General features: G+C 44.1%; 1 protein-coding gene across 1 annotated transcript in view; it reads right to left on the bottom strand.

The window, feature by feature from the left end:
- LOC107195094 (cell adhesion molecule 4-like) overlaps nucleotides 1-8,365 on the bottom strand; it is a 77,076-nt gene extending 68,711 nt beyond the window's left edge. Inside the window, exon 1 of the mRNA XM_015584871.1 lies at nucleotides 8,317-8,365. Coding sequence (XP_015440357.1) covers nucleotides 8,317-8,365 — 49 coding nt within the window. The remainder of the gene's footprint in view (nucleotides 1-8,316) is intronic.
- Nucleotides 8,366-15,406: the final 7,041 nt, after the last annotated feature.

Here is a 15,406-nt window from a genome sequence, read left to right as displayed (position 1 = left end):
GCTCGACTTTATCGACGAACCAATTATATTCCTCCTTATGCTCGTTCCGTGCTCCCTTTTATTTTCTTTCGGTGGTGCGCACGTGAACGCGACGCCACGCTGAATCGAGTGAAGCCGAACGGAATCCGGAAATAATAGCACTCTCGTTTCTCCTCGATTTTCGTGACCGGGTTGTTCGCCGGCATTGATTTTGGATAATGTCCAATCTGTTTGTTATTTATGGGGAACGAGGTAACTCTGTTCTTCCCTTTCGCTCCCGTGCTTTCACCGTTTCGCTCCGACGTGCCTGCACCCGGCAACCGATTTCCCGTCTTTCTTCGCCGTCCTTGCACCCGGTTCTACCACTCTCTCACTCCCTCTCTCTCTCTCTCTCTCTCTCTCTCTCTCGACTCTGAAAGGAGCGACCGCGTACACCACGCTGGGAAATCAATTTTCAGGAACAACGAAATGTCCGCCCTTTTCAGGCGTGCCGCGTCACACTGCTGCATCGACGCGGTATCATTCGGAACGCGGCCACGTCGCGTCACCCGCGTTTCATAAAACCTATGTACAAATATCGGTCAGAGTTTCGTAATTACCATTTCGATTGACCATTGCGGAGACGCGAACAAACATTCCATCGTCAAAGAGGAAATCGTACAGTTTTAGGGCGTTTCAACTTTGGATATTTCGATGCATCAGTTATGTTTATTGATTTCAATAATTACGATCGAGCCAGCCTTTAGAAAAAGTATTTAGTGTTTGTTGCATTCTCTTCGATTAACCGTTTCGATTGCAACGGCTGTAACTATACATTGACACGGTGTCGTCGGTGATTTTCGCACGCTGTTGACATTCGATTTGCCACTGCTAGGGATTAAATATTCATGAGCCGTGTACACGAGGGTTGCTGGAGATGTTACACGAAACTCGAACCCCTTAGGTGATATCGAAAGTTTTATTGCAACGACCGGTTCTCTCGTACACTTCCGTGTACCATTTTCCAGCAAATCCGTGGTCCAGCTGTGATATCCTTACAAGCTTACGTAAGACTCGCAAGTTCGTTTCCCATCAAAATACAAAGTTCCGTAGTGAAAGCAGATTCTGCGTTTTTAAATATTTTAGTAATACATATAAATACTGTACTTATATAATTTAATTACCAATATCACATTAGACACTCCGAAAAACTTCCTGAATTGAAGCAACTAATCGGACGTATTAATTGTATAAGCTGCGTTTGCGATAATGCTACAAGAATGCTAATTCGAAACATGATAGATCGGAAGTTCTCACAGAATATTCGAAAGAGTGTACTATAAGGTCTCAATAAGACGCGATTAAAGAAGACAATTATGTTCGAAACTAACAATTCTACATAACAGTCACGTCGCGTTCCACCTAACTTTTATCGATTAAAAGATACAAATTGGAAACATAATTTTGCCGGAAAGAACAGGTCTTACCTACACCTGGACAGTATCTATACTATACACGTATCATTTGAAAGCCCTAACTTGGTTATTACGAGTCGTTATTGCCGAGGTTGATGTTCCAGTGGAACTCCATACAGATCCATTTGCGGAAGAATTTCATTTTCGAACGGTTCATCTTATCGATACAATATCTTTTTACACGAGTGTACCTCACTTCATTGTACTCACACCCTCCCTTTCCGAGAACGAATAAACCATCGATTAGCGTAAAATGTTTCGTACCGTGAATGCCTGTGAGAAACTCGAAACGTTTCAATTTCCTTCGAAAAGTGTCCGGCACATAAAACCAGAATGTTTCACCGGCGACTTCGTTTAGCGTTTACCGTTGAGTGGTCTCCCCTTTGACTCCTTTCCTGCTATATGGGGTGTACGCAATACGCGAATAAAAAAATCGAACGACTTTCTTCGATGGAATGGGAGGAAACGACGAAATTTTTATCTTATAGTATGAAGCTCCGTTTTAAAAAAAGTGTACTGGACAAACAGATCTGATTCTGAGATCTACTTAAGTATCGAAGCGCAGATACATAGGTATCCATATAGGACAGACACGTACTTCAACACCGAAATACTGTACTTAACATCTTTATCGATCTTAGTTAAGAAAATGCGATACTTCCCTATAGATGTATCGTTGCTTGTCTGCAAGAATTTATCGGATCTCTTTGAGTTATTCTGCGATAGAGGTTCACCCCATCCTCTGTGCTAGCCTGAGCCTTTGCTCGAAGATAACCCTCTACTCTCTTACACGACCTTCCTTGACCCGCTATAAAATTTGTTGCTTTTATGTAGCATCTTAATCGAGTGCATGAATGCTACATCGACTCTCAAAATTGATTTCTTGGGCAGAGCACCCAACGGGAAAGATTTATTCCACCCTTTCGATTTACTTTGTTTAGAGAGGTCATCCTATACCTATATGTATAATGTTCCTGCACGATCCTCGATCGTACAGCTGCACATAAAACATTCTTCATTACGATCTCCATTTACCAGTTTCACGACCGACCTCGTATTCGTAGTAAAACTATTCGATAGATTGATTCCGAAACATCCCGGAAGTAATATCCTTTCCTACGCACCGGGTCAGTTCGGAAGTGCCAAGATAAAAAGGGACTACGAATGACCACGGTGAAATTGTCTTTTATGGGATTCTGTAATATTCTTCCTGGAGTTCACGAGAGTTTATTCCCTCTGCGTATCTTTCCAATATTCCGAACAAGTTGCGAATAGTTTTCGTTTAACGTAAATGTTGTTTGCGACTACAATTGCCTTCTACAAACAACGCGAACAGTTTTGTTCTTTCGTTGGTATAACGGCCATTCAAGTTTTACAATTTCTATTAACGGTTCGCGATGCGATGTAGAGATTAAAAGCGAAAGTATGTATAAACCAAATTTTTCTATTTTTCCCTGCTGAATTTTCACCGTAAATCTCCTAGGAATTTTACGATCCCGTTCGATCGGAACCAATGTCCGTATCCGCTAATAAATTACAAAACCAAAGGCTAAACCCGTCTAAGTTTAAACGTTCGCGAACTTGTAGAGCGATTCATTGAACGAGAAATACGCAGCTGTTCGCGGCGCGTCGGAGATCTCGAAAAATGTGTTCTGTCCTATTATTAAATTACAAGCGATTAATTAAGCCAGGGGCGTATTTATCCAATGTGCGGCGGCCGTCCATAAAATCGATTCTCCGCCGTCATCCGAGGCAGAGAAACTACGCGAACCTCTGACGTATAGCTTCTTCGTCGTCGTCGTCTTGCGCGTAATACGATGCACCTCCGCTCTCAGCGTTTCGCTATCTATGTCGGTGTACGCGTATTAACGCAATAACCGTGAAAATTACGACGGCATAGATGGCAGCGAGGGCATTGTCGCAGAAAACGTTCTCGGGAAGCTGTCGTTTAATCGCGCGATCCCGGGTAATGGCCGAGATTCAGTGGCCGCGAAAGACGACACCGCACACCACCACCCAGAGCGATGGATTCCCATGATTAAGATTTTCATTAATTTACCTGGTTTTCACGAGGTCTATGGGCCATCTCATCTACCACGATTCTGCCTTCAAATTGAATCGAACGTAGGAGAACGCTAGAAACTGCGCTCACCTGCATGTCGCTCACGTATCTATGCATCTATTGTACTATACGTACCTATATGTAGAACGCTCGATCTATCGGTAATATTCATGTCCGTGAGTATACAGATGTCCAGCGCACGAATATAAAAGACGGAGCACGACTTGAATGCTCAGTCTCGGGTATCCTAACTCGGGACTAGGTTTCCAGAGAACCGAATACGTTCTGTCGTGAATGAAACAACCACAGTCGAATACGTTCTCTATCGATTAAATTTCTTCAACGTCATTCATTGCTTAAGCCGATCTTCGTCGTTACTCCGGTAACGAAAAAACTCGTACGACCAAGGATACTAAACAGTTTCCTCGAGTGAAAGTTACGTTGAATCTGTAACGATAGTTCAATCTCTGCAGGCAAACGATGTACGTCACGGAAGAACGAGACACGAAAGATAGATCGTTAAAATGTTAATCAGGACTATAAATTCTTTGTCGCTCCTATCGTACTTTATATACCTGGCGTGGACGGTTTTTCGCAGGCGAAAATATCTACCAAGATAAGACCAGGGACGAAGTTCGGGTCGTAAATCAGAAAACGGGGCGGTCAGTCGTGCCGCTGAGCTTCATCTCGTGTATGGACGTGATTTATACGGTCATCGTGTAGGTATAGTCGAAACTGCAGTTCCAGCAGCCTTCTCGGTCACCTTAGAGACTCGACTTCCTTTTATTGAGTCACGCTTCGGTCAAAGGGTAAGTCGGATCGTATTGAAAATGTTTTTAATATTTTCGCGTGGACATTGTAACCGTAACGAACTAAAGAACTTGATCTAAAGAATTCTTCTTCCTACTTTTTAATGGAAATAGACAAATGCACGTGTACCTTTTGTCGAGTTGACGATGTAACATTTAAGTCCTACGCAATGGACGCTGCCATTGGCAATCAATGTTGGACTAAAATATTTACATAGGTGTTCGTTATACTCAATGTTAATGCCGACGTTTCAATGCAGTTCTTATTTGCTTCGGGTTAATAAAACGCCTTACCAGAGTCGCATCTACGCAAAGCGTAACCTACATTTTACTGCTTACTTTTTCCTCATATTTCACGGTATGCACAAAATCCGGATTGGACGCTCTAAAGTAAACAGTTTCATCTGGTCGTGCGTGGACGTCCGTATTGAAACTGATAATCAAGCTCCTGGACATTTTTTTCTATCGAATTTGCCGGCAACTGAAAATCTAAATAAGCGAAAGACCAACTTGAAAGGAAAATTCGCGTGGGAAAATGTGGAAAATTCAAGCGAAACGAGATTCCAAAGTTTATTAGAACGAATTGAATTGGTTCCACATCGTGTTCTAAATATTACGGCCCCCTGCAATTCTCTTAACGAATAAACAAAATTTCAACGCTCTCTTCACAAGTAATTAGATTGTGTAGTGTCCTTCGTGAAATATAATCAAACGAAGTAAGCTCGATTTTCAAGCTCCCTTCGCGACACTCGACGTTAATAGAATTCGTCGATTATACGTCGGAGGGCACTTAAATGTAAGTGGTAAAGCAAATTACTTGGTGGTGCCATCAGCATCCGTCTTCGTGAAACATCGCTCGAATATTATTATGTTAATCATTTTTACGAGCCTTTCATACACGTAAACATTGTTGAATATAATTGTCCTCGGCAGGATCTCGCTCGCAAAGGTGTCGATAAAACTAAATCCTTATACCTACCTATATTCTAGCGATACGTCAAACTTTTGATTCGATCAAGTTAAATTGGCATCCGCCGCGTAGGCGTGAAATTTATGATAGTTCGTTTCTTTCATTTCCTCGATGTCCAGCAAACTATGGTTCAATTTATCATATCTACATGTGAAAGTGCTCGTTCCTTACGAAACCATGACACGTTGAGCGTACGTGCAACGATAAGTCTACCTTTAGTGTTGTATCGAAATTGTTAGGTTCTTGGTCGAAGCAAAGCTTCGGTAGTAACAGTAGAATTTCATTGCTGGACAATGGTCGATGGTTCGGACGGGTATCACGGAAACAGTTGGGCAAAGTGCAACGGCTACGAATGCCAAGCAATGGTCGCGTGCGTGTAGTTTTCTGAGTGGTCACGCGGATGACAATAATCATTCGCTATAAATTTTATCGTATCGCTGAAAATAAAACCTCTGCGATACCCTTTGTCGTAGCAATTTTGTTATGGTCTCGCTATCGTCACGGACGTGCGGGGAAATTCGATCGCGTATCTGCTCGCGAAACATGCGAGAAGCAATAGGTGATCGTCGCTCGTTTACTGCACTGTACAACGGTTACTCATTTTATAACACTTGTTCGCCTTGTTTCCTTCCCTTTGCCGTTGTGTTTTCTGTGTTTTTGTTTAAAGATCGTTCGCGTACTCGTCAATTATCGGTGGTATTGATATTTTCCGGGTGATCTGTCAGCGGTGCTTTTTCGACGTGTTCAATTCGAGGAAACTGGCGCGGCAAATGGGCTCGTGTCTGCCGCGGTATCTTTATTCGACAAAAAATAGTCAGGAAAAGACAAATAGCCACGAAGTCGGGGAGATTGCGCGGCGTAGTGTGGCGAATCAGGGGTTTGGACCGGGAAGAGGAGAGAGAAGAGAACGACGCATGGAGAAAACGACGAGAAGAGGAAGCGACGCCAATGTTCGCCACGAACAATCGTATTACTCGGTTAACACGTTTGCATCCACGGGTGAATTTATCGGGGATGCGCGACAAATTTCGCATGCCGTCGCGAAACGGACGCGAGACAGAGACGAAGATAACGCGAGAAAGAGGCCGGAGAAAGAAGCAACAAATACCAACACCCGGAATAAAACGGAGAGGAATTTGACGGAAAAAATATCAATCCTAGATCCCCCGATAATGTCCAATGCACGCATTAGAAATCTTTGAATATTCTTATTGTTCCTTGAGATTTTCGAACGCAATGAAAAACAGATATGGACAGAAGCAAACGACAGAACGGAGAAAAAGCGTGACGGAAAAAAGGAATGTGCAGGTGCAGCGAACCGGAATAGAAAATTGATGTGCGGAAACAGGTACGCGTACGCGATTGTGATTCAACGAGACAGAAACCAGACAGAAAGAAACGATCGAAAAAAAAATACAGGTATTGAGGCATTGGTAACGGAGGGATGCAGAGTGACGAAGTCTGTCGCAATATCCTGTAACGAAAGCCAATAAATAAAGGACAGCTTTGCCGTGGAATTAAAACACATACATCACGATGGTGGCTGGTAGGCGTCTCCGCGCTTCCGGTTCTCGTCAGCTCTCGCTCCCTCTGGTTCGGTCGACGATGGTTTCTCTGTTTCCGCGAGCGACGGTGGGTGTAGTTCTGGGTTGCGGTCGAACTTCGAACCTCGAATTAATCTTGATCGGGCACTGATTGCGAAATAATTTTGCGATCGGACCGACGAATGACGCAAGATGCGAAACGCAGTTCGGTAATACATACGTAGATGTACACATATGTATCTTTAAACGCTCGATACTTCCCCATGGAATCTTGCTACAGGTAAATCTCTTGATTTACGGTCGCAATTCGTTCTACCGGAATCGATCGTTTTCGCGTTTAACGCTACATTCTGTTCAGGCTATCGCCTCACCGGTAAACACTATGTTTCGATAATGAATTCGCTCGCCTCTGTTAGCCTTTCGGTAGTTGCTCGAGCAGGCGTGCAAGCGAAAGCAATTCTTTCGTGAAATTCACCTTCGAGAACGCTAACATTGACGTTTCGCGCTTCTATGTACGTCCGAATGTGAAGTTTAACGATTGCCTCGCGAAACGCATCGAACGAGACGTCTAGAATTTATTCATGAAATGAAAGATACGCTATCGAATCTTTTTGAATATTTCACGTTCCAATTGGACACTTACTCGTGATTTAGCTTGCCAGAAAAGCATAACCCAATGGCAGGTGTGAATGATTTGTGTTCCAATTAACGTACTCCTTACTGTTAATAGTGAACGGTAGTTTTATCGTAATGCAAGAATGTAATCCGATTTGTTAATTGCAACATAGGTATATTGCGAGTCGGATGAATATGAAAAACAAATTCAGATGTAGTCTGGTTTATATTCGTAGAAATTCGTGCGGGCATATGCTACTTAAGTAATACCTGCACTTACAATTAGATCAGATATGAATTAGGTTTACCTAATATTCACGCAAGCATCCTATGTGTTACCTATGTCTAAGTGACGTATGGGTTAGGTCTATCTAGGTTTACCTAAGTGTTCTATGTATTCTAGACGTTCTACGTATTCCCTGATCTTTCGACCCGTTCAACGGTCGATAGTGCAAAGGTTATTCCGTGCTCAGCGATGAGGCGATTAATCGTTGTCTTAGACGAATAAATGATAACAATATCATAACAATAATATAACAAGGAATTTTCAGGCGAACGAACTGGACTCGAATCATTGTTCAAAGCGATTTGACTTTGGAGCCTTAAGGACTGTATACCCCGAATTCTACTTCGTCAGAAAACGCCATTAGTACCCACCAGTCTGCAAAATTCCTCGCACCCTTCGCGTAAAGTACGAGAAAACAGAGGATCCAGCTATTTCTTCGCGTTCTTTTCAAGGCTTATTCAGGATAAAAGGAGGTCGGGACTCCGTTTCGCATCCACCCATTCCGTGCTCATGGTTTCCGACCGGTCGCAGGTCATCCCTTGCTCCTGTTCCTCGCTTGTTTCCGAAGAAAAGAATCTTTCCGTCCCAGATTCTTACCGAAATCACTAAGGCAAGCGACTACCATGTCGGGCATTTCTTGCCGCATTATGACGACATTGTTCCGTGCCATTTCGTTCAGTCGCTCTTTCCAGAACGTAGAGATTCGTATTTTCAACACTGCTAAAGCAAAGCAACAATGCATACGCGTACATGATGAATTTGGAAACGGAAAGATTTTTGGTAACTTATAGGTAATAAGCTCGCGTAGTTTAGTAGGATTCGTAGCTAGAATCTGGATCCCTTCCTCGATTCAGTCAACGCTAAAAGACCATTCTATTGCTATAAAGTCACGATTCAGCAGGGGAAAAATGTGTGTGCCGCGTTATAGAGTCGGAAGAGTTTGGTAAGGAGAAGGCACAGGAGAGACAGGAAACGAGTGGAGTTGCCAATCGCGTCCGGTATTCCACGGATGGTAGTCGGGACGGAGGGTTTCATAGGGGAGACGTTTCCGCAGCCATCAAAGGCACGACGGGGTGAGGCGTGCAGTTGCCAGCCTGGGAAGGTGGAGGAGATGTAAATGGTGCGCTTCATTAACGTGAGTTACCGTCGCATCCATTATTCGCGGTAACCGAGCTGACAAGCACGATTCCAGCTTGTCCAGGGTATTACCGCGAAGCGCTCCTTCCTGGACAGCCAAATTGGAACGGGGCGGCCTGATGCCGTCGTCCTGGAAAACGTTTCTCGCGACAGCCCCGCGTAATCACGATCCCGTTTAATAGGAGCGTTCCTTGCCTTTTCTTTGCGTTCCGTTCCTTTCCTGTCCCTTCTACCGCGAACGACCGACTTCCGGGCTAACCGAGCTTTTCGCGATTAAGACTTTCGTCGGTCCTGTCGACCCGCGTACCCGCACCTTCGCCCGGATGAACGTGTTATTTTGCCCCGGAAAGTAACACGACGCCTGCTTTCAGGGAACGTGACTTTTGCAACGAAGCGACGAGTTTCCGCGTCTTCGTCCGACTGAAGCTGGTAGTTGTCTCGTTTGTGCGGAGAAAGATACTCATTTACAGCAACATCGTACTATAATCGGATCAACGCGAAGCGTTCCTCCGAATAACACGGAAATTTCAAGCGATTTCGTACGCGAGTAATTACAAGTTTGGGATTCCGAAGATGTACGTCGCGTTTTATGTCTGCAAACGAACAAGAACATTCGTAAGGATGAAACTTCTTTACGCAGTATGGTTTCGCGGAAGACTCTAGATTCCAGGTCTAGGTATGCAGATTGATTCACCGCACCGCGTCGATTCGTTGTACAGGGTCGAATCACCGAAAAGTCGACGGGTCGAGAAAGTGGAGTCGATACACCGATCGGTACCCAGCAAACAAAGGAATCGTTCGTCATATTGGAATTACGAAATTGTTAAGCGTGGTATTCCATAGATATTAATTGGAGTTGGAATTAATTCTCGTACCCCACCCACCCCATTACGAATCACCTGAAAACCTGATTAGTATTCCCCAGAGCTACGCCAACACGCTGACGGTGAATTTCTGCGAATAGTTGGAAATCGTAGTAGATATAGGAAACTTGGTCGTCGTTTACGAACCCGGCAGTGCAACGGAGATTCCACTCACCAACTTCCATTTGTTATGCGTCGAGTAAATGAAACGAACGTTTCATCGAGCCTTATTCTATACATACACAGTTTCGGCATGGAGGAACCACGCTTGTCATCGTTCGTGTTGGTCTCCAAATGCCGTGTGTTTGAACCATCGATGAACCGAGCTGTACAGACACCCGACAAACGTCTTTTGATTCTCGAACCTTGAATTCGTCCCTTGTTGAAGTTTTTTACGAAACTGGTTACGATATCAAGGCCGTGATATACATGTACGTATATGCAGCGTAACATGCTGTAGCGATAATTTCGTTACAATCACGAGGCAAATGTTATGCTAAATTGGAAATTGACAGCACCCTTCAACAGTTAGGATACGATGATTGAATCCTTAGGGAGCAGGTTTGCAAGGGGAATTCACTGAAGAGACGATAATGATGCTCGGGGGGTTCGTTGCAAGTTCCACCATTGTAATTATTCAATTAAAATGGAATCCAAGCACCGGTAATCTGCATCTATTTATCCGCTTTCTCTGTCGAGGTCATTTCCCATGATTCCGAGCTATGCTCGAGTAATCGATGTTTCGTTGGACACTGGGAAAAAACGTTTCAGCGAGACGCACGGGTGAATAATTTAAGCGAAGCCACCGTTTTCGCACGATGTCCGCGTAAAAAAGAAAACTCGATTTATCATTGAGATATCGATCGAAGCTAACGATGTAGTTTCGGCTACTTGAAAATTAATACCGTATCGCGTGACGGGTGTGTGGCACACGACGCGGAAAGGTAATTATATCGTTAATCATCTCCGTCATCGGTGTAGCCAACGTATCTCGCTCTTTGCTTTTATATCGTCCAAGCGGTCGGTTCATCGAGCCGATGGTAAAAATTGTTGAAAACGCGTCGTTAATTATCTTTCCGTATCGACGGCTCGACGGTTCGACGTCGATGGGATGCCGCGATTAACATGCAAATCGACTCTCCACCCCCCTCACCGGTGTGGACTATTTGAGGAATCGCTGGTTGATAATTAACGGTGAAAATCTGTCGCGACGACGGGACTACGTCCCGAACAATTTCGTTTTAATATCGGAAATCCGATTGTCGTTTCAACGTTAATTAATGCGACTGCACAAAGGCCCGTGCGCTGGCGTGCGAGTATGTACGAAATACGGGAACTTTCCTTCGTCTACCTCTAATTCCATCGTTTTTCCTATTGAATATACATGCATAATGTACGTACGTAAAATGTTATCCCTGCTTGCTCGCTTGAATCTACCAACGGACGTCGGAGCCAACCAACTACTCCGTGAATTTGTTCGGTTCACTCAGCATTTCTCGGTAATTCGAATCGATAAACGGGCTTGTTTCGTTACTCGATACACGCGTAATTAGTTGGTCCGTATGATGCGCGCGTTTCACAAAGCACACGCGGTAGATCGTGCATACGTCAATTTCCATTACAGTCACGGTACGTGCGCGAGGTCTCGATAGAAATAAACGGAGAAATTCGATTCGCGTATGCGAATTTACACATTTTAAATTGACTCGTGCTTTTTCAATCGATCGAACCCGATGATCTATATTTTTTTACAATTTTCCAGGAAATTACTTTCGAGCGACATTTCTGCCAAAACTGATTCATTGGGGAAATAATAGCGATCCTTGAATGGAACCCTTAAATATGTACTTCCGTGAACAAACGTCGCAGCGTTGGTCCAATGCAGTGTACAGTTTTTATAAGCGTGAAATTTATGCACACACGGGCCTTCTATAGATAAACGTACGAGTAAATCCTGCTACTGTAACGCGAGAGGCGATCAGGAAAGATGAAAATACCTGTCGCTTTAAATCCCACGTTTTAAGTTTTTTTTTAACGGACACGACGTTAGGGATAAAACGTCTACGACACAGCGAGGGAATGGGACGCGGGTATCTCTTACGCCGACCATAAATTTTTTACCGTTGGACAAATCGCGTAAAAGAACTACGGTAAACATTTAGCTTCGTTTCTTTTGCATTTATGCCCCGTTGCATCTTTCTGCTTACAAATCCATTTGAGCACCGTAAAATCTTCTCGAGTATTGTAAAGACGTGTTTACCTAAGAGCGACATAGTGTATCTTGGGTCGTTGTATAGCAACGACATATCATAATTGATTAGAGAGCTATAAAACTCGAAGGTTTGACGGTAACGATTATTTAATTCTTTATACGCGTTAACGAGTTATCTAACAGTAGTAACGTTAACTCGCAAATAAAATGAAAATAACCTACCAGTACGGATATGAAACGCAACAATGAAAAGCGAAGAAATATGTTCATGGTGACATTTATTTTCGAACTAATGCACACGCAAAATTCCATAAACGAGTTGATAAAAAAATAAAGTGACCAGCGAACAAAAGTTAAATGAAGGTGAAATTGAATGAACGTAAAACTAATATACGACCGTGGCTGATAAAGTCACATTGAACATTAGGGATCTCGGTTCACCGATTCCTCTAGAATTACCTATTTCCCCGGAAATCGATGATATCTCTCCGTGCCGTTTAATACGCTTTCACTTAAGAGCCAAATAGATATAGTCGTTTGTGAACGCTTGCGAACTGCGCAGAGGAAATCCGCGATTCGTCCAACACCCGGTAGAGCTGGAAGTCAGAATGGCAGAAGGAGAGGTGGGCAAGCAGACTGGCTTTTCTCTTTAAAGCCCAGAGGCGGTAGTCGTGGAACGAAGGGAGTCGGGAGAATCTCCCCTATCTTTTCGCGTGCCTCCCACGACCGGCTCATTTATCAAGCCGGCTTCCATTAATATCCGACAAAATAGTACAGGGACGCGCGACATCCCATAGAAGTCATGCCTGTCCGTCGAGCGGCTGGGGCTTCTCTTCTGCATCTCTCGCGACCGGTACATCTGGCTGGTCTGCCGCTATGACAGACCCGTGGCCGTGGATCGAGTTCCCGCAACCCTGTCTGCCTGCCTGCCAGCCGTGCCACAACGACTGCCTACGTCCTACGTTTTCGGATGGCATGGCTGACCGACTCGGATCCCTCGAGCGTTTGTTGCGTGACACGATTAGTAATGAACACCCGATTCTCCATCTCCGATCCGAGCTTACGAATAATTTTCTCACACGTCACGATTCTAGAAAATTCCATTCTGACAAATTCGATACACTCGATAACGACGAGCAATTTAAAGGGTGAATATTTTTAAACTAGGTTCCTTTGCGGCCGGGTCGAGAGTGTTGTTAACGGAAAAAAATTATTCAGGATTCTTGACTCGCCTTCCGTTTGAAAACACTTTTCTATCCTTAATGCGTGGATTATATCTGGAAATGAAAGCGCGTACAATACATTGCCGACGGTGACGCACATTTTGTTCGGCTCTGGAACGCTTATGTAATACAGCGTGTAGTACACAAGACGCGAAAGAACGATTTGACGGGGAAGCAGACGCGTGACGGGCCCCTACGCTGCTCAGTAGTGAATTAAATGATTCGTCAGTAGAAACCGTCAGACCAAGTCGGGCAGTATACCGTTTCTTTTTGTATCATGCTGGAAACCATTGACCTGCTGTTATATTATAAGTAGTTTCTGTAACGAATGATCCGTTTCGTCGCTTCCCGGGTTACTTGTTCATGATGGCAACGATGATACGGCAAGCTTTAAAATGATTCCTTATTCCAGCGTATTAAGGTCGTTAAAGCGTGTATTTTCTCGTGGTGCAAATAAAAGGAACCGAGCGACGCTGAAACTCAGCTTGAAAAAAACGATGAAAATCCAAGGGTGCAGGATTGTTCGACGAGTAGTAAGTTTTCCCGATAATGGGACTATCGTCGTTCCTTGTTTTTCACCGGTTGTGCCCGCGGCAACTTCGGCAATATCGACGGCAACGACGACCGGTATTGCTATGTACGTCGATGATAAAAAACAAAAGAACGATTACAGGTGCAGCGACAACAATATCTGAGAAATGCTAATTAATAACGATGAGGTCTACAGCTTCGTTGCACGAAGGCTTCTTCGATACGAACTGGCCTATGAAACTATCTAAGATTGTCGATGAATGTAACAAAAAGAAAAGGAGCACATATTCGGAAACAGAAATGTCGGAAAGATAAAATATTTTCATCGAACCAGTTGATTTGACAAAGTTAAACGCGAAAGATTCGATAAACGTCGGTGCTTGAACAAATTAGCCACTTGGAACGGTCGCTGAATCATACATCGGGATACAATGGTATGGCATGGTATCGGTCGATGCTTCTGCGTGGCCATTCGTCAAAGTTACGAGGACGCCGAACGCTTTCTCGATCACGAACCTCGCCACGAGACTCGCGCTCGCGTAAATAATGTCCGCCATGCGCTCGCCGCTTTCACATTTCACAATTGACTTTCAAATTAAAGGACGTCTCGCGACACTCGTCGATATTCGAAAGCAATTAAAGTTCTCCTCCACCTTTCGAGCTTTTTACTCGGCCGCTTTTTGCGTCTGGCTTTCTTCTCCGTGGCTTTCTCCATTACTTATCGGCGTGCTTTGCGAGAGGTTCTCTTTAAAGCGGCCTTTACCCTCCGACTAATTCAGTCTATTGTGAGAAGGCACTACCGAGGACTTCATTCGTTTATACAAAGGACGAAAGCGTAACAGTCCTTTTCCTTCGTCTACATTTTTATTGGAGCATCCTTAATCTAATACGCGACGATATCTCTTGCCGTGTGCTTCCGTAACTTTCAGACGAACTCTTCTTCCCTCCTTAAGAACTATGGACGGTGGTTCCGCGTAACTGGATTACCCTCGACCACCTCTACATTACTCATTGGACGGAATTATTAAAGTTACCAAGCATAATCGTCTTATACGTAGTAAATTTGCCACGTCGCTTACCAATAAATCATTAAAATGGAACTCATAAAATCAAACAGTACTGCATCTCGGGGACCTTAATTGCTCGTCGAATTAATTAAAGAAATTCCTTTTGTCGTATAATCTTAAAACGACAGACATGCCCTTGAGAACGATATTCTGTCGAGACGCGGGCAGAGGAAGGAAAGACAGGACCAGTGCCGAGTTTAAGCTCGAGATCGTTGATGCTTCGGAGAGGAGGATATCCGAAAGAGCCCCACCTCCGTACACTGTTTATATGGAGCAATCCCGCCTACAATCTAATCGAAATGAGAACGTTGGTCTTTTCCCATCCAAAACCCCCGGTTCCCCCCCCCCTCCCCTCCCCAACCCCTTCTCACTCCGTCACTATTCTCAAGCTCGCTAACCGTGATCTCGAATCGCAAATTCAGATATTTAAAAAGTTTCGAAATACCATCGAGAAAAATAAGGTCGTGTTTACTACCGGGAGAAGTTCTCCGAATTTTCATCGACCGATTTGAAAGTCAATGTCTGTTATACCGCTACGGGGATCCTTTAAAACGGATTAGAGTTGAAGCGTGTTTGGAAATTTCCGCTCAGAGTCGTCCCGACGACGCGCGAGCCACAGATCCTGACTCAAGATACCGGGCTGATCTATGTAAT

Source organism: Dufourea novaeangliae, unplaced genomic scaffold (assembly GCF_001272555.1).
Source record: "Dufourea novaeangliae isolate 0120121106 unplaced genomic scaffold, ASM127255v1 scaffold49, whole genome shotgun sequence".
NCBI classification, from domain to species: Eukaryota; Metazoa; Arthropoda; class Insecta; order Hymenoptera; family Halictidae; genus Dufourea; species Dufourea novaeangliae.
Note: the sequence above shows the minus strand (reverse complement) of the source record. Positions and strands in the feature narration are given on the sequence as shown.